This window comes from Lithobates pipiens, unplaced genomic scaffold (genome assembly GCF_037356315.1).
Source record: "Lithobates pipiens isolate NorthernLeopardFrog02 unplaced genomic scaffold, aLitPip1_a1.2 Scaffold_10, whole genome shotgun sequence".
In the NCBI taxonomy this organism is placed as follows: domain Eukaryota; kingdom Metazoa; phylum Chordata; class Amphibia; order Anura; family Ranidae; genus Lithobates; species Lithobates pipiens.
In genome coordinates, this window is record NW_027507686.1 from 197,143,399 (window position 1) to 197,168,508 (window position 25,110).

General features: G+C 42.2%; 1 protein-coding gene across 1 annotated transcript; it reads left to right on the plus strand.

Moving 5' to 3' along the window:
• The first annotated feature begins 5,133 nt into the window (after positions 1-5,133).
• Positions 5,134-24,527, plus strand: LOC143926144 (mitoregulin-like). The gene is made up of 2 exons (XM_077450224.1): positions 5,134-5,195; positions 24,311-24,527. Exons 1-2 carry the CDS (start codon positions 5,134-5,136, stop codon positions 24,489-24,491), a joined length of 243 nt encoding a protein of 80 aa, XP_077306350.1. The 3' UTR covers positions 24,492-24,527.
• The last annotated feature ends 583 nt before the right edge of the window (positions 24,528-25,110 follow it).

Consider the following 25,110-nt stretch of genomic DNA (forward strand, 5'->3'; position numbering starts at 1 on the left):
TGGGTAAAGAGACAGAAGGACCCTGCACCCTATCCATCATGCTTTTAAATGACTGGAAGGTGGATGCTATCTCATCCTTTACGGACGCCAAAACATTGTGACAAGCTGCCACCGAGTCCTTTAACCAGGCTACTGACACAATCCGGGCAAAGCGGCTTCTCCCAACTGGTGCCTAACTTAGCCCCGCACACGGCACATTTCCTTCTGGGCAAAGGTATCTGGGCTCTGTCCTGTTTAACCTAAAAAACAACGAAAAAACAGGGTCCCATTACAATACCACCCCTGACCACACCACTGTGCTTCTAGGGTCTGCCTAGGAAGTGCCCCCCTTCACCAGCAGGTTCTCCACCCCGGGAAGGTACTAAGGTCAGAGTGACCCCTCCACCCCCCAGTGTAAGTCCTGGTCTGCCCTCACCAAGCTTACCTGAGAGGTACTGGAGTCCACCTGCACAACTGCACTCTCCATGGTTCCTGTGTCTCACTCAGTCTGAGCCTTCACACCGCTCCAGGCAACCCTGTAGTCACACCGCCGCGCCCAAAGGACTGGAACAGGTCCTGCGGCGCCCCGATGACGCAAATCCGGCGGAAGTGCGTCTCTCCCACTTCCGGATGCCGGAACGCAAAGACTCCGCCCCGACGCCGTGCGTTCCTTACGAACGCACCGCTCACAGTACCCGAACGCCAGCCGATGAAACGAACGTCTCTCGCCCGCCATCCGACCGACAGGTACGAGCGGTTAGCGCTACAGAGGGGGGAGATTGCCGCCCATCGGGGTCCCGTTCTCTCCGAACGTTTAAATGGCAGCGGGGACTGATAGCTACCCTCTCCTCCCTCCGAACGGACCGAGAGGTGCTAAGGGTCAGGTCCACCAGGTGCTCCCCCCAGGACCAACCCCTGAGAAGGAGCTCCCCTTACCAGTTCCAACGTGCTCCTTCCCGTCCGGCAGGAAACACAAAAACTGAGGAGGGCCTGGAGGACCACACCTTTTATTTGATTGGCTTGACGCGTTTCCTGTCCCGGAGGGAGGAGCCCTATATCTCAAAGGCTGTCCTGGAAGACGATATGAGAAAAAAAATGTAATTGGGTAACTTAACTCAAATTGGATTTCCTAGTCACCTGCAGCAATGTGACAGAAACTCAATTTTTTGTGCTTTCAGAATATATAATGCCTGGTTGGGGGGTTATGTAATCTTCAGGCCTTAACACATTTTAACCTGCGCAAAAAAATTGCTTTGGCTATGAAAGGGTTAAAAAGGATAAGCTTGCCTTGAGGAACATGTTAAACCCATAAGCTTTGCAAGTTTAACTGGCAACTAACTTCATCTGGCTCCTACAGAATTGCACACAGGGAAGGTGGTGTAAACAAGCTGTACTAAAGTCAAAAAGCAAATTTTCCCCCTGAGGTGGTGGCTGCATTAGTTTAGGTTTTTATTCCTATACAGATTAGTTTTACTAGACATGTGCAAAAGGAAAACATTTGTTTAGTTTCGTTTTAATTAGTTAAATCATTAATTTCGTTTAGTTATATTCGTTAACTTCCTTAAATTCGTTTTCGGATTTCGTTTAGTTTTCTACCGAATTCGAAAAATCGGCCACATTCGAAAATATTTCAACGAAATTCGAAAATATTTCTACCGGATTCGAAATGATTTCAACATGATTCGACATTATTTCAACTACATTCGAAAATATTTTGTGACCCGAATTTAGGGCCATGTATCTCAGGGTCACTTGGTGCTAGACACTTCAAATTTGGATATGTTGTAGAGCTAGTACTATTGTGTTTGCATACCAAATTTGGGGTTTCTAGCTATAAGTGACCCCGAGATATGTGGCCCCAAAATCGGGTCGCAAAATGTTATTAGTTATTAGACCAGAGAATGACATTTTGCGACCCGATTTTGGGGTGGAATTAACATTGTATTGACACTCCCAGCAATTCGGATATGGCAGTGTGAACTTCCTTGTGGGTCAGGTGCGATGTAGGAACTCGCAGTGGATTCGCAGGGCATTGCGCAAGTGTGAATGGGTACCAACTCGTACAATTAAGTTGCACCGAGTTCTGTATAGCATACCTCCCAACTTTTGAATGAGGGACATTTCATGAAGATCGTGACCTGCGGCACGTTACAGCAAAAAATGGGCGTGGCCAAACATGAGAGGGGCTGTGGTAAACAAAACATGGGCTTCCTTGTACCTATAAAATAGATTGCTATGCCACAAGCTTGAGTCTCAGGGATACATATTAGACATGTGCGATTAGTTTCGTCCGAAACGAAAATTCGTACGTTCGTCCGAATCCGAAATACAAACTTTTATGAATACGAATTACGAAATTTCGTTTACGAATTTCGGATCCAAATTCAAATCACGAAAATTCGTAATTAACGAAAAGTTAACGAACCTAAAAGTTAAAAAGCGAGGAAGTCAGCACAGCACAGGGATGGTGGGAACCCCTCATAATGATAAATTCATCATAACAAAAATTCTTAATTGTTAGAAAAAGTAAGACCCCTTTCACACCACACCGCTAACGCTATAGCGCCTGCAAAACGCCCTGGTGTGAAAGGGATCTTAATGAACCTAAAAGTTAAAACTCCAGGAAGTCAGCACAGGGATGGTGGGACCCCATTTAGGAATTTCTATGCTTACAAATTTCATACGAAATACAAAATTTCATTAACGAATTTGGGATCCAAATCAACAGAAACACGACTGGGGTTTTGTTCACCTATCAGAGGAAGTCAGCACAGCACAGGGATGGCGGGAACCCCTCATAATAGGCACAGTGGGTGTACACTCAGAGGAGGAGAGACTGTGACACTGCCACCCCTGTCAGCAACGAGAAGAAGACTCTGTGTTTCCTGCCCATTCCCCCTCCTTGCTCCTGTCAGAGGAGGAGAGCAGAACGGCATGAGATTGGAGCGCTGGCTGTGTCTCTGTGTCAGCATAGCCACCTGCTATGTTTTAGCATGTCCGCAGTCTCTGAGCCTCTCCTATAGCAGGTGTATCAATGTGCCACGTTACTTGTTCAATTATTTGGGATTGCTCTACTGCTGAGTAAGTGCTAATAAAGAGCAGTAACCTGTAGAAATCAATCAGTGAACATTAGTGATCTTCTGTAATCTCTAGCAACCATTCAGTGAGCGGTAATCATGTGCTGTAACACCTAGCAACCAGTGAGTTGTAGTGATGACCTGTAATCTCTAGCAACCAATCAGTGGGCAGTAATAATGTGCTGTAACCTCTAGCAACCAATCAGCAAGCAGAAATTATGTGCTGTAACCTCTAGAAACTAGTCAGTGAGTGGCAATCATGGGCTGTAACTTCTGGCAACCAATTGCAATTGCTGCGTGATCTGCTGAAGTACGCAGATTTTGAGTCTACCTGCTATGGTTTGTAGGTCTCAGAATTAAGGGGGGGGGGGTGGGGGTGGTGGGCACAAGAAAATGTTTGCCCAGGGTCCAATCAATATCATTATCAAAGACGGCCCTTACGGTGGGCGGGGGAGGCTAAATGCACCTTCCCTTAAGTAGAGAAAAATCCTTGCAGGGCCCAGTCTGTTGCTATTTAGAGAAGTACCTCACCTTCCCTCATTTCTTCTAGTGCACTGAAAAACCACTAGGAAACTGCTAATCCTTTAGACACGTTTAGAGCACAGTTGTGTTGCTAAATATTGATTTACCTATTTTCATATTGATTTTTCTGCTATTGATATAGAGCTGCTTATATAGATATATTTGTTTACCTTTATTAACTGAGGGAGGTTCTGCTCTGCTTAGTGAACTGCACTTTGTCATTTATGCAAGTTCTTAACTATAGTCAAATAGTGTCTACCACTAAAGCCCCTAAAAAACTTGTACGACTTGTCCTGCGACTTAAGACTGCAAAGTTGCATGACAAGTCATACTCCATGATTTCCAACGAATACCATTCATATCAGTGCGACTTCAAGTTGCACCGACTTCAAAGTAGTCCTCCCTGTACTACTTTGGTCTGACTTTGATGTGAGTTGAAGTCCATAAACCTAAATTTTACATAGGCATTCCTTGAAATTGTGGCAAAATTGCGTGATGTTCCAGGCACGGCACTGTGAAAGGGGCCTAAGCAATTGTGTTCCTTTATTGCCTAGATCCTACAGTAAGGGGAAAGGTTCTATATGCTGGTGTTGCTATGTGCGTCTGTAGTGATTAGACATGGGAGATTATTTTCCTACGAAAATTCGTATGAATTTCCGGAAATTCGTTCATTCGTACGAATCCGAAATACACATTTTTATGCATACGAATTCCGTACGAAATACGAAATTTCGTTTACGAATTTCGGATCCAAATTCATAACGAAAATTCTTAATTGTTACGAAAAGTTAAAACCCCAGGAGGTCAGCACAGGGATGGTGGGAACCCTATGGGAATTTCTATGCTTATGAATTTCATACGAAATACGAAATTTCGTTAACAAATTTCGGATCCAAATTTACAGAATTGTGACTGGTGTTTTGTTCACAAATCAGAAGAAGTCAGCACAGAACAGGGATGGTAGGAACCCCTCATAATGGGCACTGCGGGTATACACTCGGACCCAGGAACTCAGCACATGGTTGGTGGGAACCCCTCATAATGGACACAGCAGGTGTACAGACCTGGGAACTCAGCACATGGATGGTGAGAATCCTTCATAATGATAAATTCATCATAACAAACTTTCGTTATTTTTATGAAAAGTTAACAAAACTAAAGGTTAAAAACCCAGGAAGACAGCACAGGGATGGTGGGAACCCCTCATAATGATAAATTCATCATAACGAACTTTCACAAAACAAAAACTTTAACAAAAAGTTTACAAATCTAATGAAAATTCGTATTTTGTATGAATCCGAATTGAGTTTCGGACACGAATTAGGAAATACAATTTTTTTTCGTATGGAACGAAGCATAACGAAACAAAACACATTTTTTGACGGCGCCCATATCTAGTGAATGCAGTTTCAAACATAATGTAATTAATGCAGTGAAAGCAAAAATAACAGAATCTGTCGGTTAGGCCTTAAAAAAGACTGGGTATAGTTACAATTGACTGAAGGTCCTCAAGGGGCTGTTCTGGAGGGCATGTAGCGCAAGGATAGGGGATGGCATGACGTCTCGTATGCCAGAGCTGGAGCAGTCAGTCCATGGAGTCTTCAGGGACTGGAACAGGTGAGATGAAATGCCCTTGCTTGTGGATGCCTGGGGAGGTCTTTGGCCCAGGGGAGGCTTGGAGCTTCATCAGAGAGCAAGATGCGGAGCGTTGACGGGAGCCCTCAGCGGTGGTATCACGAAGTTCTAGGAGTTCTTGTAGTGTAATTTGGAAGTTCTCAACCAACTTACAAAGATATCAAGGTCCCTTAAAGGAGAAGCATACAGAGAAGGGGCAGCCCCAGCGATTGGTTATGCGGTGGTGTTGTTGTAGGATATGCAGGTGGGGCTTCATGGCTTTCCAGGGTGGCTTAGTTAATATCATTGAAAATCTGACCTTGGAAGACCAATGACTCCTTCTGGCGGGAAGCTGTTATCAGTGGCTCTTTCATGCGAAAGAAGTGTAGCTTCACTACAATGTCACGAGGGGGGCCTTCTTCTGGGCATGGGGTTAGGGTCCTGTGGATTCTATCCATTTTCAAGGCGCTCAATAGAAATTGATGGCACCAGTACCTGAAAGAGGGCCGTAATAGTGGACTGCAGATCCATCACAGAGTTGAATGCCCAGTATGCATAGGTTAGAGCATCTGGCTCTGTTCTGAAAGTCCCTTGACTGGAGGGTAAGATTTTCTTGTCAGAGGTGTGCTTTAGGGATCTTGTCAGCATTTGTTCAAACTGAAGTTAACTGAGTAAGTCAGGCTGTGAGCTGTCGAGCTGCAGGGCTAGGTAAGTCATCCTGCAGGTAGCGTCAGATTCACCATCGGCTTCAGCTGCTAGCAGGGACTGCTTAGGAGAGCGTGTTGCTGCTAGTCTGGAGGATGGGGCAGACACCATCTTGGAGGAGGCTCTAACAGGGCATTGTGGATCGTTTTGGTGTTCGGCTTCTGTTTCGAGGCGTTGTACACCATCGCGGCTGGTGCAGCGTGTCCTATGGTGCGTGTGCGGAGGTCGGAGAGACAGGTGAGCGGGTTGGGAAGCGCTGATGAGCAGCTGTGTGGCCTCAGGAGTAGCACATGCACCCAGCAGGTATCCATTATCATGATTGCCATGAAGCTACATCGCAGGATGGCAACATTGGCAATGGATTTATTGTATTAGTGCAATTTGCCAGTCCTTAGTGATGGATGAATTAGCATTCCTTTTTTTTACTGCTTTTTTAATGTTTACCTGGTGATCCTGTCAATAACATGCTTCCTGTCCTAGGGCTGCAAAGCTCATTTACTGTACTGTTTATATGGACAAGCAACGTCACCACCCTGTGGAGGAACGTGTGGAAATGACCATTTTTTCCAATGGAGAGGCCACAGGACACAACAGAGTAGGCCAGCTGAAATGGGAGCCCAATCATCTAGCCCCTCACTTCCCTGTGCCAGGTATTTCCTGTGTAGTCTCATATATTCCCTTTTCAAATGCCATTTGAGGATAGTGAAGTTCAGTCTCCCTGCATGAGATGTTAGAGGGGCCATGGGTGGACCTGTTTGAGTAAGGTGGAGATTTCCTCTTCTCTCCTCTCCAGCCACAGGGGGAATGCGAGATGCTTATGCCTCAGTGAATCAGTGGTGTATTAGAATGTTACAACATTTCATCCCTAAAGAAGATTATACTGTTGGAAATATCGAAACGCGTTGGCTGACCCGCTTATTCTGTTACCACCAGCCTCTGGAGGTCCTGGAACCTATAAGTGGATAGTATCATTCTCTCACCAACAATTGTTTTTAGATGTAATTTAGAATACGTATTGTTTGTCCTTTTTTCCTTTTTTGTTATGTATATTTTGACTCTGTTAATAAATTTATATATTTTATAATTTTCTTTTTCTTTGTAGTGTTTCCCTTATAATCCCACCATACAGAGGTCTTTTTGAATTTGTACTCATTAGAAGGGATGATGGCAACTACATGCCACTGGTTATGAGCTAGAATTTTTTCCGTAAATAAAATCTTAAGGGTTTAACCGCTTAAGGACACATAGAGCATGAATGTCTGCCGTCACCCACCGATCGTCAGGCAGAGACACAGAACTGACATCTGCCTATGTAAACAAGACAGATCTCCATTCTGACAGGGGGGAGGGAATGGATTTAGTGTCCCTGCAAAGCAGGGAAAAAAATCCAACACTTCCCTGAGTAAAAGCAGCACACATAGTACAGTAAAACGCTTTAACCCTTTGATTGCCTTTGATTGCCCTAGATGTTTAACCCTTTCTCAGTGAGTGTATTTTAGCACTGATCACTTTATTAGTGTCACTGGTTCCCACAAAGTGTCAAAAATGTGCCTTAGTGTCCGACTGTCCGCCGCAATATCGCAGTCCCACTATAAGTCGCTGATCGCCGCCATTACTAGTATAAAAATAAAAAAATAAACACAAATTCCTGTATACATACCATAGTTTGTAAACACTATACATTATGTGCAAACCAATCAATATATGCTTTTTAAAATTCTTTTTAACCAAAAATATGTATCAGAATACATACTGGCCTAAATTTATGAAGTAATCTGTTTTATAGCAGAAAGTAAAAAATACTGTTTTTTTTTTTTGTTTTTTTCAAAATTGTCGGTCTTTTCTGTTTATAGTGCAAAAAAAAAAAAAAAAAAAGAAAGTGGTGATCAAATACCACCAAAAGAAAGCGCTCTATGTGAAAAAAAAAATGAAATAATTATTGTTTGACTACAGTGTTGCATGACCACGCAATTGTCAGTTAAAGTATCATGGGGGGTTATTTACTAAAGTAAAATCCTCTTTACACTACAAGTGCAATTGAAAGTGCAGTCGCTGTAGATCCCAGGGGGACATGCAAGGAAAATAAAAAACATAATTTTAGCTTGTACGTGATTGGATGATAAAATCAGCAGAGCTTCCCCTCATTGCAGATCTACCCCTTAGATTGAGAGCGACTGCACTTCCAAGTGCACTTGCAGTGCAAAATGGATTTGCCTTTCGTAAATAACCCCCATAGTGTCATATTGCAAAAAATGGCCTGCTCATGCAGGGAGGAAAATCTCCCAGAGTTCAAGTGGTTGATGTCCATATTCTGGGCATGGGTGCACTTTAAATAAATGCATTGAAGTGCATTGATGGTACAACAGTAAATTGTAACCCTGTAGTAAAATTTGCACAAATACACAAATAATAATAAATAATACAATAGAACGTGTGACTTACATTATATATTCTCCTCTTATTGACCTTGACTATAGTAGGATGGTTGGTTAAACTCCCATGCCCTGCATACCATCTGCTGGTTTTGAAAGTCGTTTGACCCCATGCAGAATATTGAAGATCTTCTGAACTTCTGAACCTCATGTTTGCAAGAAAAATAAGCTCATTTTATAAAGACTAAGATTTAGCACTCTAGGCTCTTTTAGTATTCCAGTGTTTGAATTTCATTTTATTTGAAAGAAAGGAATACAAGCTTTTAATGAAATGTTGCCTTGGAGACTCTTAGTAACATATATAGCTACGCTTTTCTGTCGGTAGATTGAAAAATTGCATTGCAGAATACGTTTCTGTTTGTATGCCCGGCTGTGCAAGTGTAAACTGCGATAGCATTAGCTGATACTGTGATGATGCTATTAGGGGTGCCAATTAGATAATGTCATTACATGAGAATATAATGACATAACCACACAGCACACTTAAAGGGGAAACATATATAGGATGTAAACATCCTTGTAATAGAAAAAAAAGCATGACAGGACCTCTTTAATGTGAGATCGGGGGTCAAAATGACCTCACATTTTGCATTAAAAAAAAATTCCCCCATTGGGCAAAGTGACATTTGATGTCGCTTCCGTCATCCAATGGCATGGAGCCGAGTGGGGGCCATCTTTCCCCTACTCGACTCCATGTCTCTCAGAGGAATGGACCCGATCGCCTCCGCCACTACCGATGGCTGCGGTAAGAGGCGGAGACCACTGGGGAGCAGCAGAAGGGGTAACCCCCCCCCCCCCCCCGATAAAAGTGATTTTGCAGTGAATTTGCCGCAACGACCACTATTATCGAAATCGGACCGCCTACTGTTTAAAAAGATACCGGGGGGTTATGCAGCTATTTGTTGCCATAACTAGGGTCGTTTTTAAGGCAGGGCAAAAGGGGCAGCTGCCCTGGGCCCTGTCATTGTTGTGGGGCCCAAAGCAGCTGCCTCATACTTGTCAACTATCCCAGTTTAAATTCCCTTGTCTCTTGAAGTATTAGTCCCATGCTGTGTCCTGATATCTCAGTGTGAAGTGCTGCTACTAATGCTGCCCTGCTCTGCCTTATTGTTGTGTACAAATTACTCCCCTGCAGACCCTGTGTTTACATATAAATAACCGTCATTAATATGTAAATAGCAGCATTTATATATAAATAGCTGCATCCGGCAGCATAAATATGTAAATACAGGAGGCATTCATATGTATATCATGCCCCCTGCAGTGAGGAGATGATGTGCTATAATCTCTAATCAGTGAGCAATATTACTGTAGAGTAATCTCTAGCAACCAATCAACAAGTAGAAATCATGTACTGTAACCTCTGGCAACTAATCGCAATCGCTGCCTGATCTTATACAGTAAACTGATTTTAAGTCTAGCTGCTATTTATTATATGTCTCAGAGCAGATGGAGAGCGAAATTCCATGGGGGTGAGGGGGGGCCCAAGAAAATATTCGCCCAGGGTCCAATCAACATTAAAGATGGCCCTGGCCATAACCCCAGTATTTAAAATCAAACAGCCGCCGTATAATGATGGGTGGGTGGTGCATACGTGGTTAAAGTTAATTAAAGGTATTTCAATTGCAATTACTAAGAATACCTGATTTAAAGGATCACCTTTGGGAACATGTTGCATGTTCCATCTGTTTTTAGGGTGGAACCCGTAACATGGTCCCAATGCTGCAGCCGCTGCCCGATCCCCTCGTGACAGCAGTATGAGGAGAAGCTCCCCATACTAGCTGTCACTTTTTGAAATCAGCGGGGCTGTGTGTGAATAAACTACAAACCCCCACTCCTTTGCGGCTGTCAGCTTGTAGTTCTCAATGAACTACCATGATGCTGTGGAGTGCCGTGGTAGTTAATTTATTCTTTCTGGTAGATAGTATCTGCTTGTCCAGGATGTACAGGCACACAGATACTTTGACAGATCTAAAGGAGACCTGCATACAAACAGTGAGCTGCTGATCACTGGTGCAATGCTTTACAGGCTTCAAAATAAATAAATAAATGCAGTTTTTTTTTATTAGCAAAAACATTTGAATTTATTTTATTATTTTTTTTAAAAGTGCACTTACCCTTTAACTTCACTTTGGCCCCTTGTAACCTTCTGTTAGAGCTGCACGATTTTGCCGAAAATGAAAATCAAATTTTTTTGCTTAGAATAAAGATCACGATTTTCGCAGCGTAATATCATCTTTCACATTATACAAAAAATTGGGCTAACTTTACTGCTTATTTCTTTTTTATTAATTGAAGTATATTTTTTCTGAGAAAATTGAATTTGAAAGACCACTCTGCAAATACAGTGTGACATAAAATATTGCAACAATGGCCACTTTATTCTCTAGCATCTCTGTTAAAATTATATATATATATATATATGTATATATATATATATATATATATATATATATATATATATATATATATATATATTAAAAAAAGAAGAGAATTTGTTGGGACTTTAAATGAGGAATAAAGGGGCTGTTCGAGTCCCCTCCTCCATCCCGGTTCAATATATTAAATAAAAGAGCACAAATGGCGGGACTTTTCCATGAAGCACACGGGAGCAAGGAAGTAAATGAAATCAAAAAAAGTTTTAGTTGATTCAAATTGTCATAGAGTATTCATATTAATTGATTCCATGCATATTGCTATGTATTAATATTGTTACACTTATACAATTCATTAGAATATATTGCACATTAATTGACATTCCAATAAGGAGTTAGTACATAAATGATAAGATACAAACAATAATTGGAACACGATTTTGTAAAATGGAATTGGTGACTGTACAAATATCGTAAAAAAAAACATTGAAATTTAAACTTAATTTCAAGGTTTTTTTTTTTTGGTTTTTTTTTACGATATTTGTACAGTCACCAATTCCATTTTACAAAATCATGTTCCAATTATTGTTTGTATCTTATAATTTATGTACTAATATGCATGGAATCAATTAATATGAATACTCTATGACAATTTGAATCAATTACAACTTTTTTTAATCAAATTTACTTCCTTGCTCCCGTGTGCTTCATGGAAAAGTCCCGCCATTTGTGCTCTTTTATTTTTTATATATATATATATACATACATATATATATACATACATATATATATATATATATATATATACATATACATATACATATATATACATATACATATATATATACAATGTTTGGGGGTTCTAAGTAAATTTCTAGCAAAAAATACAGATTTTAACTTGTAAGCAACAAGTTTCAAAAAAGGTTTAGTCTTTAAAGTGGTTGTAAACCCCTACAAACCAATTTGACCTACAGGTAAGCCTAGATTAAGGCTTACCTGTAGGTCCAAGAAATATCTCCTAAACCTACACGGTTTAGGAGATATTTACTAAAAGACAGTCACCGCTGTCTACTACGCATGCGAGGTAGACAGCGGCGCGCAGGCGCACCATTGCCGTTAGCAGCATGCCGCTGCTAACGACGATATGCCATTGGTGACAGCTCCCGTGCGCATGCGCGGGAGTGACGTCATCGCTGCTCCGGTACTGTGAGTGGCCGGAGCAGCGATACTCAGAAGAAGGTGGATGCTCCAGGGGACAGCGGTGACTTCGCTGGCTCCTGTGTCAGGTAAGTGACACATAATGGACTACTATGTGATGCATAATAGCCCATTATGCTTTACCTTTGCAGGGAGACAAAGAAGTAAACCCATCAGGGTTTACTGCCTCTTTACGTGGTTAAACTGACCTCATTTACAGACAGAAGTTAATTCCTTTGATCTAAAAGAACCGAGTGATTCTTTGTTTCGCTTTCATAGTTTCATAGTTAGTAAGGTTGAATAAAGACACCAGTCCATCCAGTTCAACCTGAGTGAGTGTCTACAATAGACCCCATCCCTGTACATTGCGCACTCACATTGGTCCCTACCCTCAAGGCGCCCACAATCCAAGGTCCCCATTCATATACTAGGGCCAATTTTGGACAGAAGCCAATTAACCTACCTGCATGTCTTTGGATTGTGGGAGGAAACCGGAGTACCCGGAGGAAACCCACGCAGGCACAGGGAGAACATGCAAACTCCAGGCAGGTAGTGTCGTGGTTGGGATTTGAACCAGCGACCCTTCTTACTGCTAGGTGAGAGTGCTAACCACTACACCACTGTGCCGCCCTTTCTAAAGCTGCAGATGTTGTGTATATGCGTGAGATGGTTGGTCTCATAGTTTCATAGTTTCATAGTTAGTAAGGTTGAATAAAGACACCAGTCCAATTAAAGACACCAGTCCAACAGCTTTATCGCTGTTGATAAACATTTGCCGGATTAGGTTTTTTTTTTCTTTTGACAGCTCTGCTTGGCTCTGCAATTGTTTAACATGAATCGGGGAAATGCTGTATTAAGATCGTAAGGAGGGTTTGAATCGCAATCATGATTTTTTAACAATTAATGGGGCAGCTCTACCATCTGTTCAACAAAACTTACAATTGTAGAGGAAGGGACAGCTTTTGTAGCCAGTAGGGTGCCCTACCTTCACATGTGCTGTCAAGGAACAGAGATAGAAAGATATAGAAATAAACAAGATTATCTTATTGGTCTGTTGCTGCCTCTTCACTATCCAGTCACAGGCATTGGGCAGGAAGGTTACCTGGTTATGTAATCAAAGTGCACAATGGAAAAGTTTGGTCAGCAATATGGTTGCACAGTGTGTGAGGTCTATATAAACCTTAAAGTGATTGTAAACTGTCACTTTGTAAAACAATACATTCTGTTACTGTGTTTAAAATAGAACTGAAAGGCAAAACATTTGTGTATAAATATGATTTTTTTTTATAAATAACATTTTCCCTGATCACATTCCCTCTGTTCTCAGCTGCATAAGAGCTGAGGGGGGGAGAGAAACAACAATACAGTGAACTTTCCAGTGAAAGGCATTGAGGCTTTGCAGGGGGGGGGGCATGTCGGAACAACTCTAGTCATTGGAGGAGAGCAGCCTGAGTTCCCAGCACAGCTACAGAACTGACCATGGTGTGCTCTCTAACTTAGTGTGGTCAGTTTCTAATAGGAAAGCAGAGGAACTATACATAGAGGAAACAAAGGAAACTATACATAGAGAACAGGATATTTTTCATACAAGTTTATAGTACAGAAGGCACGTATCAGGAATATGAAATACGCTTTCATAAAATATGCTTTAAGGCTGGATAAACAGAAAAAAAAAAACTTTTGCAGTGTGTGAGGTCTATATAAACCTTAAAGTGATTGTAAACTGTCACTTTGTAAAACAATACATTCTGTTACTGTGTTTAAAATAGAACTGAAAGGCAAAATATTTGTGTATAAATATGATTTTTTTTTATAAATAACATTTTCCCTGATCACATTCCCTCTGTTCTCAGCTGCATAAGAGCTGAGGGGGGGAGAGAAACAACAATACAGTGAACTTTCCAGTGAAAGGCATTGAGGCTTTGCAGGGGGGGGGGGGGGCATGTCGGAACAACTCTAGTCATTGGAGGAGAGCAGCCTGAGTTCCCAGCACAGCTACAGAACTGACCATGGTGTGCTCTCTAACTTAGTGTGGTCAGTTTCTAATAGGAAAGCAGAGGAACTATACATAGAGGAAACAAAGGAAACTATACATAGAGAACAGGATATTTTTCATACAAGTTTATAGTACAGAAGGCACGTATCAGGAATATGAAATACGCTTTCATAAAATATGCTTTAAGGCTGGATAAACAGAAAAAAAAAAACTTTTGCAGGTAAGGTGGCTTCCATTTATGTGTATTTATCAGTTTGTCTGGAGTACGACTTTAAGCTGTCACCTTTTCCTTTTTTTTCTTGAGTAGTTTCAGATTCTTCCACACATTTTTAAATAGAGATAGATAGATCACACTATTTTAACTCTAACTTTGGACACATAACAAGTTCAAGAAAGCTCACAGTGCTCACAATGGAATTGGTTTGAAAGTTTAGACATCCATGCCCTTTGCACATTGTAGTCAACATCATTAAGGCCCGAAAAAATGGCATTCTTCCTGAAGGATGACTTACAAATAATTAACTGTCTGGCTCTTTTTAAAAACAGACCATAATGTTTTCTAACCAGTCATACGGGCTTCTTACTGTTCTTGACCTTTTCAATAACGTGTCAATAAATGATTGAAAATACTTTGCTATAGGAGTCACATCGCTGACTTGCTTTTGAATGTGCATTCTCCAGTCATGTCATTTCCCTTCCAACTTGGTGAGTCACTGACCTGGAACAAATTGAAGAAATGTCATCAGCACACCAAGGATTCCTCAATAGGGTCAAAAGCTTTATTTTCGTGGTCACATGAAAAACATACAGCAACTTTTTGGAGCCAAACAGGGCCCCTTCGTCAGGCAGTACACTTGGACTGACCAGGAATACACACATGCACACTTGGTGTCCTGAAGCTTCATGACTACATGCTTGTACTGAATCAATGACCCTCTCAGTTACATGTCAATAATGACAGCTGTAGACTTTGTACCTTCAAAAAAAAAGTAAGCAATGGCCACTTTGAATTTTTTACCTTGCCAGCTGCTGGTCTCAGACTAGAGATTGATAACCAATCACATTCCAATCACATTCCTTATTGCATGATAACCATGACAGTTAGGCTGGCCATACATTATACAATTTTCTTCTATAGATTTCCTTTAGATTTACCAAAACCATATAATATGAGGTCAAATCTAAACACTTTCAATTTGTGTGCAATCAGAAAGGCCCTTCTACTACGCAGTTGAAGGTAAATCTAAAGGAAATTTAATAAGAAAGTTGTATGGTGTATGGCCAGCTTTAGTAACAGAGATGACATGACCCAAGCAGGGCTGAGGGGGTGGAGTGATATTGAACATCAAAACCAAACGCATTAAACATCATAAATAATACAATATGACACAAACTATTTTTGTTGGAGTATTATGACCAAAACTTTTATTAAATAACAAGATAATACCAAGAATTGGGCACCAATTCTTCAAAAACATACAATAATTCAAATGCAACCATTAAAGCCAGGTTGTTGACAATGAAACCCAATGTCATCTTCTATTGGAAACCCATACTGGCCACCAGCCATTCACAATCATTTTGGTGGGTACACACCACTAATTTTGCACTGTTATTCACCTGGAATCAACCTTAGTAAGTACAGTACTTTCTTCTTGAAACAGCATTAATCATATCTGTGGCCTGTCTAGGTTACACCAGCTGCCCAAATATCAACAATCCATGTATTTATTTTTTGGCACCATTAAGGACTGGCTGATACTGTGAGGAAAGTAGGATGTGCCCCACAAGTCCACCATCGTTAACCCATACCTAAATTCCCCAAACGTATGCACATAGCCATAGTCTCACATCTACCAAGAGAGTGGGTGGATGGGCCAAATTGCTCTCCATACTTTCTGTTTTTCCTCAAGCTTCTCCAAAACTTGAAACACCTCCTCCCAGTTCTCTGCAGCATAAGCTTAAAGGGGTTAAAGGGGAGTTCCACCCAAAAATTGAACTTCCGCCTTAAGGGAGTTGACCCCCTGACATGCCACATTTGGCATGTCATTTTTTTTTGGGGGGAGCCGGTACCCTCTTTTTAGAGGATCCCAGCTCCCACTTCCTCCCAATACACCACAGCACTGGAAGGGAGATCTCCTCTAACCCCTCCCTCTCGGCAATCATCTGGGACAAGTTACAGGTCCGAGATTGCTCAGCCAGTCATGGCGCAGTGCGGCTCGCACCCACAGTTAAACTCTGCTTTGACCTATTCCTCACACATTCACCTTTCCTGCCTTTAAGCCCACTCTGTCATGTGCCCTTTCTTGTAGGTGCTCAGGGCAGCACTGATATTTGTTTACAATTACCCTGCTGGCTGTCATGGTTATGCAATAGAGTTGGTCTGCTTACCTGTTTCCATGTGTTCATCTCTAGAGACCAGCCGACCCTCACCTGACTGCTTTTGTTGTCCATCCTCTGGCATGACTCCACCCTAGCTCCTATCAGAGAACTCTATATTAACCTGTGCACTGCAGGCCAACCCTGCTGATCAACCTTTGTGTGTTAGCTTCCTGTTACCTGCCGTGTGCTCTTCTGTTGTGTTCCGTTACCGACTTTGGCGTGTCCTTGACTATTCCTGTTTGCCTGTGATCCTGACCTATTGGCGTGTCCCTGACTATTCCTGTCTGCTTGTGGCCCCGACCTTGGCTTTGTCCCTCTCTATCCCTATCCTCCTGTTGCCTACTGTGGGTGTGAGCTTGGGGACCCTGGGGGTCGTGACCTGGAGCCAGTTGCAGCCAAGTCCATCCTCACCACTAGAGGTGCTGGTGAACACCTGCTGGCTCTTAGACTCCGCTCCTCGGGGAATCTTACGCTCTAACCCCAGTGGGATCTGTCTCCCGTCTGCAGCAGTCAGCCGTAGGGTCCACAATCTTGCGGTGCACTCCTGATCCCTACGGTGTGCATCTGTCACCTTGCCTCTAGGTGACTTGACACTGGCTGCAACTGTCACCTTGCCTCTGTCTTTGGCATGGCTCTATGGAAGTCTGCAGCTAATGCTGTGCATTTCAGTGCTTAAAAAATTTAAAAACTGTCAGCATGTAATAATAAAAAAAAAAAAAAAAAACACGAACGAGAAATGTATTAAAGTATATGTCAAGACAAAGTTAAAAAAAATGTTTTTCATCTCTGCAATACATGAACACGTCCTGTGTTTTATCCCTTAAAATAACTTAATAGTTCAGAAAAATACCTGTTGGTCTATCAAAATGCACACAACTCTTTCAGTTTTGTTGTGGACATGGCAAGTATGGTCTGCTCTGCTGTCCCCAGTGTTTGTTGCTTAAAATTATTGTAAAGGTTTGTTTTTTTTAAATAACAAACATGTCATACTTACCTGCCCCAATCCACCATTTCTGGGGTTCTCCCAGCGGCACTCCTGGCTCCTCCTCCGCATTGAGTGTCCTGGCGGAGAGCCGATTTCCATAGGGGCGCCTGTAGTCTTGCTGCTGCATTCATTGACACAGGCAGCAGTAGACATGTGCATTAGTTTTCGTCCGAATTTCAGGTATTTTCGCTTTGACAAACGATAACAAAAGTGCAGAATCCGAAAAATGAAAGATCCGACATAAATAAATGCTTTATTTTTGTATTCGTTGTTACAACAGTTAGATATAGAATAGGAGATTCGACGTGACTCTGACAATAACAATCTGTGTCTATTGAACCTGTGGTCGAATGTGCCTAACCTTACCTCTATTAGTCCAAGATTATATAGAGAAAATATTCGACAGAGAGAAAATATTCGACAGAGAGAAAATATTCGACAGAGAGAAAATATTCGACATAGAGAGAAAAGATTTGCCAGAGAGAAAAGATTCTAAAGTGCTAATTTTAAAGGCTAATATGCAAGTTACTGTCCTAAAAAGTGTTTGGGGACCTGGGTCCTGCCCCAGGGGTCATGTATCAATGCAAAAAAAGTTTTAAAAAAGGCAGTTTTTTCGGGAGCAGTGATTTTAAGAATGATTAAAGTGAAACAATAAAAGTGTAATATTCCTTTAAATTTCGTACCTGGGGGGTGTCTATAGTATGCCTGTGAAGGGGCGCATGTTTCCCGTGCTTAGAACTGTCCCTGCACAAAGTGTCATTTCTGCAGGAAAAAAAGTCTTTTAAAATCACTCGTGGTTATAATGAATTGTCGGCTCCTGTAATACAGAGACCACTCATTGAAAGTCATTGATTAAAAAAAAAAAAAAAAAAGCGTGGGGTTCCCCCAAATTCAATTACCAGGCCCTTCAGGTCTGGTATGGATATTAAGGGGAACCCTGCGTCAAATTTTTAAAGAATATTGATGTGGGGGTCACCCTAAAAATCCATACCAGACCCTTTATCCGAGCACGCAACCTGGCAGGCCACGGGAAAAGAGGGGGGGACGAGAGAGCACCCCCCCTCCTGAACCATACCAGGCCACATAACCTCAACATTGGGAGGATGCTTTGGGGTGTAAAGGAACCTGTGTTACATCAGAGGGGGCGGGGTCACCCATATGTCATTGGGGAAGCCTGGCTTCCCCATTCGCGTCAGAGGGGGCAGGGTCAGGTGAAGGTGGCTCTGCCCTCCGCATATAAGATGGATGGATTCGCTGTGCTGGATCAGATCAACCATCGCTGGAGAGATGATCATCCGTCGCTGGATAGCAAGAGTGGATTACCACCGCTGGAATCTTTTTTAATTTTTTTTATTTTTAATAAAGGCCTTTTTCAAAAGTGTGTTTGTCTTATTTAACTATTTTTTACACTTTCTTTGTGAAATGGTAGGGGTACTTTTGTACCCCCTTACCATTTCAAACAGGGGGGGCCGGGATCTAGGGGTCCCCTTGTTAAAGGGGGCTTCCAGATTCTGATAAGCCCCCCGCCCGCAGACTCCCACAACCACCGGCCAGGGTTGTGGGGATGAGGCCCTTCTCCGCATCAACATGGGGACAAGGTGCTTTGAGGAGTCACAGACCCCCAAAGCATCCTCCCAATGTTGAGGGCATGTGGCCTGGTACGGTTCAGGAGGGGGGGGCGCTCTCTCGTCCCCCCCTCTTTTCCTGCGGCCTGCCAGGTTGCGTGCTCGGATAAAGGGTCTGATATGGATTTTTAGGCGGGGTTCCCCTTAATATCCATACTAGACCTGAAAGGTCTGGTAATTGAATTTGCTGGAACCCCACGCTTTGTTGTTTTTTTTTTTATCAATGACTTTCAATTAATGGTCTCTGTATTACGGGAGCCGACAATTCATTATAGCCGCGAGTGATTTTAAATGACTTTTTTTCCTGCAGAAATGACACTTTGTGCAGTGACAGTTCTAAGCACGGGAAACATGCACCCCTTCACAGGCATACTATAGGCATACTATAGACACCCCCCCAGGTACGAAAGTTAAAGGAATATTACACTTTTATTGTTTCACTTTAATCATTATTAAAATCACTGCTCCCGAAAAAACTGCCTTTTTTAAAACTTTTTTTTGCATTGATACATGTCCCCTGGGGCAGGACCCAGGTCCCCAAACACTTTTTAGGACAGTAACTTGCATATTAGCCTTTAAAATTAGCACTTTAGATTTTGAATGTTGGAGTCCCATAGACTTTAATAGGCTTCTAAAGTTCACACAAAGTATGCTATATAGAGTTTAGCAGCTCCGTCGAATCTTCTTTATACATTCAACAGACACCATAAGCCTTCAAAAACAGATTCGACTGTAATTCATGTGGATTTTCGGACGAATGCAATTTTTGAACGAAAAAATTAAATAAATAAAAACGAATTTTGGGAGTAACTAAATAAATGTATTTTTCGAACGAAAACAAAATTCCGAAACAAAATACTTCCCTCTGCACATGTCTAGACAGCAGTACTCGGCCCTGCCCCCGGTTCTCGCGTCACTGGATTTGATCAACAGCAACGGGAGCCAATGGCTCCTGCTACTATCAATCTATCCAATGAGAACTCGCAACAGCTGGTGATTTTAGGAGTGACACAAAACACTGCTATGTTAGGCCAGCCATAGCTTGAGTACATTTCTTAAGTGCAACCACAAAGGGGTCGGTGGTGTAAGCTGTCCTTGCCGGGAATACAATGGACATTGCTTGCCACTACAAAGGCCGCTAGCAATAAATGCATGTAAAATCAGTTGGTTGATCATTCCTGCTGAAGCAGCCAAGATTCAAAGCATCTATGTCCGGCTTTAGTTATGCTAGGTCTCTTAAGGAAAATAGTCATCTTCTGTTGGTATACAGGGAGGGTGTAATGCCTCAGATAACATGTGGTTTTTATTTTTTGCGCTATAAATAAAAAGAGAGCAACAATTTTAAAAAAAACACATTGTTTTTTACTTTTTGCTATAATAAGTATCCCCCAAAAATATAAATAAAATTTTTTCTCAGTTTAGGTCAATATGTATTCTTCTAGATATTTTTGGTAAAAGCAGATATTGATTGGTTTGTGCAAAAGTTATAGTGTCTACAAAATAGGGGATAGTTTTTATGGAATTTTTGTTCTAATTTTTTTTTAAAAGTAGTAGTAATGGCGGCGATCTGCGATTTTTATCAGGACTGACATTATGGCGGACACATCAGACATTTTTTACACTATTTTGGAACCATTGTTATTTATACAGCAATCAGTGCTATAAAAATGCATTGATTACTGTGTAAATGACACTGGCAGTGAAGGGGTTAACCACTAGGGGGCAATGAAGGGGTTAAGTGTGTCCTAGGGAGTGATTCTATATGTGGGGGCGGGGCTACAACACACATGACAGTGATCACTGCTCTCGATGAAAGAGAGAAGTGATCTCTGTCCTGTCACGAGGCAAAAAGGGGAAATGCTTTGTTTACAAAAGCATCTCCCTGTTCTACCTCTCTGTGACATGATCGCGTGACACAATCGTGGGAACCCAGCGGACACCGAGTCCAAAGGACCCGCGGTCACGGAGAACACTGCGGGCATGTGCGTGCCTGCAGAGCCGCTTCTTAAAGGGGATGTAGCGGTACGCCCTTTTGCCCACCAGTGCCATTCTGCCGACGTATATCGGTGTGCGCTGGACGGGAAGCGGTTAATGTCGTGTGAATTTTTCATCATTCCCCATCTCTCACACTTCTTTATCAAAAGTATTATAGTTTACTTATTACACATACAGGGCAGGAGAAAATACTAAACCTGCCAGTACTTCATTTGCTTAATGTTTCTGACTGCTTTAGTTCCTAATGTATACTACAAATGAGTAAACATATATGCGTCTTGTTCCTAAAGTGTCCATACACAAGCAGATCATCTTGAAGAAAGAGGTAATTTTATACCTCTGCTAATGATAATCTGCTTGATAGAGAGCCATGTTTTGATTTATCCTTGTCAAATACGTTTATTTGATTATTAAAAGCAATAACAAATATAGTAATTAGGTGAGTTATGACAAGCGGAATGAAGCTCATTACTGTATAAATATGTATACATACAAAACCTATAATGAATTATAAACAGGAGTGTAAGGTAAAGAATTCTTATAAGAGGATAACCTAAACTAGGAAACCTTTCTATAACAACTGAAGTCATTATATTAGTATTATATTAGTATGGGAAAGACTGTTCTAGTCTGTGAGATTTATGCCATGTACAAACGGTCGGACTTTCAGGCAGAAAAAGTCTGACAAAATCATTTTATTGGATATTCCAATCGTGTGTGGCCTTTAGCTGACTTTTTTTTCCCGAAAATTCTGACGGACCTAGAAATACAACATGTTTTAAATCTTTCCGACGGAATCAATTTATATCTGGAAAACCGTAGGTCTGTATGCTGTTCTGACGGACCAAAAACGACGCAAGGGCAGCGTCCTTTTTGGTCTACTGGCTATTGAACTTCCTTTTTCTAGTCCTGTCGTATGTGTTGTATGTCACCGCGTTCTAAACGATCAGACTTTGGTGTGATCGTGTGTAGGCAAGTCCGTTTCATCAGAACTCCATCAGAAAAACCATCAGAGTTTATTCTGACGGATAAAACCGGTCGTGTGTACGTGGCATAAGAGCGTCAAAATCACAAATAAGGAAAAAGAGGGGTACGTTTTGATTTATCAATAACAATAGATCTTGCAAGTAAATTTGTCTATTGAGATTTTCTCTGGTGCTCCTCTGTTCCATCATCCTTGACACAAATCTAAAATACTCCCACTGTCCTCCCATGCTCTCCAAAAGTTGAGCCACCTGAAAAATCTCCCTTTATTCAGCTCCAAATTTATAATCAGAACTTCCAACAAGTTTTTGTGTATCAGCACTATGGGATGTGTACACTCCCCTTTGCCACCTTTGCAGTAAAAATGTACCCCCCTCCCCCCACATCATAAGTGTTAATAAGTCCTTAGCAGGGGCGGACTGACCATTCGGCCACTCGGGTACTGCCACTAGGGGGCCTCATCAGGGTTGCCAGCCAGATTTTTACATAGTCTCTAAAATGTCCCTTACCAACATCCTTTTGGTCTAAAAATCCCGAGATTATAGCTGCACCACTTCTCCAGTACCTTCTCAGCCAATAGAAACATGTCTGTGTATACTGTGTGATTGTATACTGTGTGTGTGTGTTTGTGTATACTGTGTGGCCCTATAATCTCTGATTGCCCGGGGGCCCCATGAGTTGTCAGTCCGCCCCTGGTCCTTAGTTAACAATTTTATCAGTCTTGCATGGTTCTGTGGACTATGATACAGAGGTTTGGGGAAAGGGGGTGTTCTGTAGTCCTACCAAACTTTCTGTCTCAGGGTGGCAATACTGCTTCACTATAGACACAGTATAGTAAGTGAGCATTGCCACCCTAACACAGGTGTGTTACAGGCAGGATGACCAGGTAAACATAAAAAAAAAAAAATGAAAATGATAATGGATTTGTTACATACCTTATAGCAGAGCCTGATGTGTAGAGGGAGGCCTCTCGTACAGCTCCAGCTCTGGGACCACTGATGTTGCAACAGTGACTAAGAGAGCATTGCGAAGTATGAGTACCTGTAAGATGTTCTGTGAGCCGTGGCAGTGGGTAGCAGGTGCATCTCCAGAGGCAGGTCAGATCACTGGAAAAGCAGATGGCAGCAAAGACAGCAGACCCAGGACTGGGCAGACAGCAGGTGGCAGGTGCTTAACGGGCAGTTGGCAGGTAGCAGGTGCGGAAGGAGCAGCAGCTCTCAGCAGGTGAATGACTAGCAGGGACCAGGTAGCATGCAGAGCAGGACAGGTGGATAACTGGATACAAGGTCATGCGAGCCAGGTCATCAACAGACGGTCTGATACAGAAAGCATAGAGGAACACAGATGGCACATAGACCTAGCGCATTATCCTCAGCACATGTTTTATTTAATAAAATTGTAAGTGAATATAGTCACAAACCAGTACTTGTGTCATAGCATTATCATACAATCAGCTGCTTAAATCCATATGTGAAAATCCACAACACTTGTAGTCACATCACATTTCAAGGTTTCCCTCTTCTTCAGAGCCCACCGAGCATGTCCATTTCACATACTTATAAAACGGACTCAAATGGTAGTACCCCTTTATGGGTCAATCTCATTATTTCATAGTGCCCAATGCGATCAAGCGGTGGGTAGATAGGTTAAGGCTCCCTTCACATTTGTGCGACCTGAAAGTTGCATGATTTTGCTGCGACTTTGCTATGACTCCGACAGGACCTAAAGTAATGCTCGTGCAATATAAAGGTCCATGGACTCCAAGTCGCACCAAAGTCGGACCAAAGCAGTGCAGGGACAGGCATGGACGGCAGGCAGAGAATGGTCAGGATACAAGCAGAGGTCAGCAATCAGACAGATGAGCAGGAGGCAGAGCAAATCCAGAGACAGGCCAAGATCAAGCAAGGTCAGGGCAATCTGGGTCAATAACAGAGGTCAAACACTGGAACAGCTGCAAGGACATGGGTAATAGCTGTAGATTAGACAACACTGGCTAATAGAACTGCTACAGTTTAAATAGTCCCATTGGCACCAACATTAGCTGTGGGCACATGCAGGTTCACATCTGCGCACTGTTATGCACAGAAAAATGGGCACCCACACATCTGTGCCTGCGTGTACATCTTGAGGCTTCATCTGTACTATGGCTAGTGCCTTCCTGACAGGATTCATTAATTCTTCCTACTTGGAAACTAAGTACAAACTTTTTCTTTGCTGGTACATAGTACCTTCTATAATAGAAAAATGTGCACAAACCTCACCTTATCCTTATTTGCTGGCATGGAGTATGGCTGGCAACATTAGTATATGTGGGGTGGGAATGTCCACAGATCAAACTTTTCTGGGCTGGGTTTAATTGATTGATACATGCAATATTAGCTGTCAAAATTTCCAAAAGCCCCTATGAGGCCATTTGAAATTTGAAACCTCTTCCCGAACCAGTAATCAGTCAGGGGCAGAGGTGTCAGAGCGCGGCTTCTATGCGGCCGTCTTTCTCAGCTTCGCGGCTGGAGTGCTGATAGGCTGGCAGGCGAACAGGCAGCGCAGGAAGTACCTGGACTGGAAGAAGAAGAGACTACATGACAAGTTGGTGGAGACACAGAAGAAGTTGGATCTGTCCTGAGCCTTCAGTGCTCTGTTCCGCTCCATAGATCCCTGCTATATATCTTGAATCACCCGGCACTTATGCAGTGGATGGGATCCAGCCGATGAGTAACATCTGAGAGCCCGTGGAACCAAGCACATCCGATCGTGTATGTAGTGGATGGGATCCAGCCGACGAGTAACATCCGAGAGCCCGTGTAACCAAGCACATCCAACCGTGTATTACCTAGCGCAGATGAACCGGATGAAATCGAGCGGATGAGGAGTATTTTCGAAGAGCCTATGTAACCAGGCATATCTGGTAAGAGCATTACTAAGGGGGGGTCACCTCAGTCTTGAGATTGTACCCCAGCAAATTCGGGATCACTGTTTTTTCATGTTAAGGAAGGATCGCATCGTACACTCCTCTTGATTTATACCAGGACATTTTGTTTTAGTTTGGGCCTTTAATTTTATTGTCTGTTGATGGACTGAAATAGATATCCTGTTTCAACTTGTTTCCTGAAACTATCCTAAGTACTCAGTACAATTTAGATATATGGACAGTGTTCATGGACAATATTGTGATTGTATGGCTACATTTGGGAAGATAGAAATATTCTTTCCATAGAACAATAGGTTGCACTAGCGCAATTTGT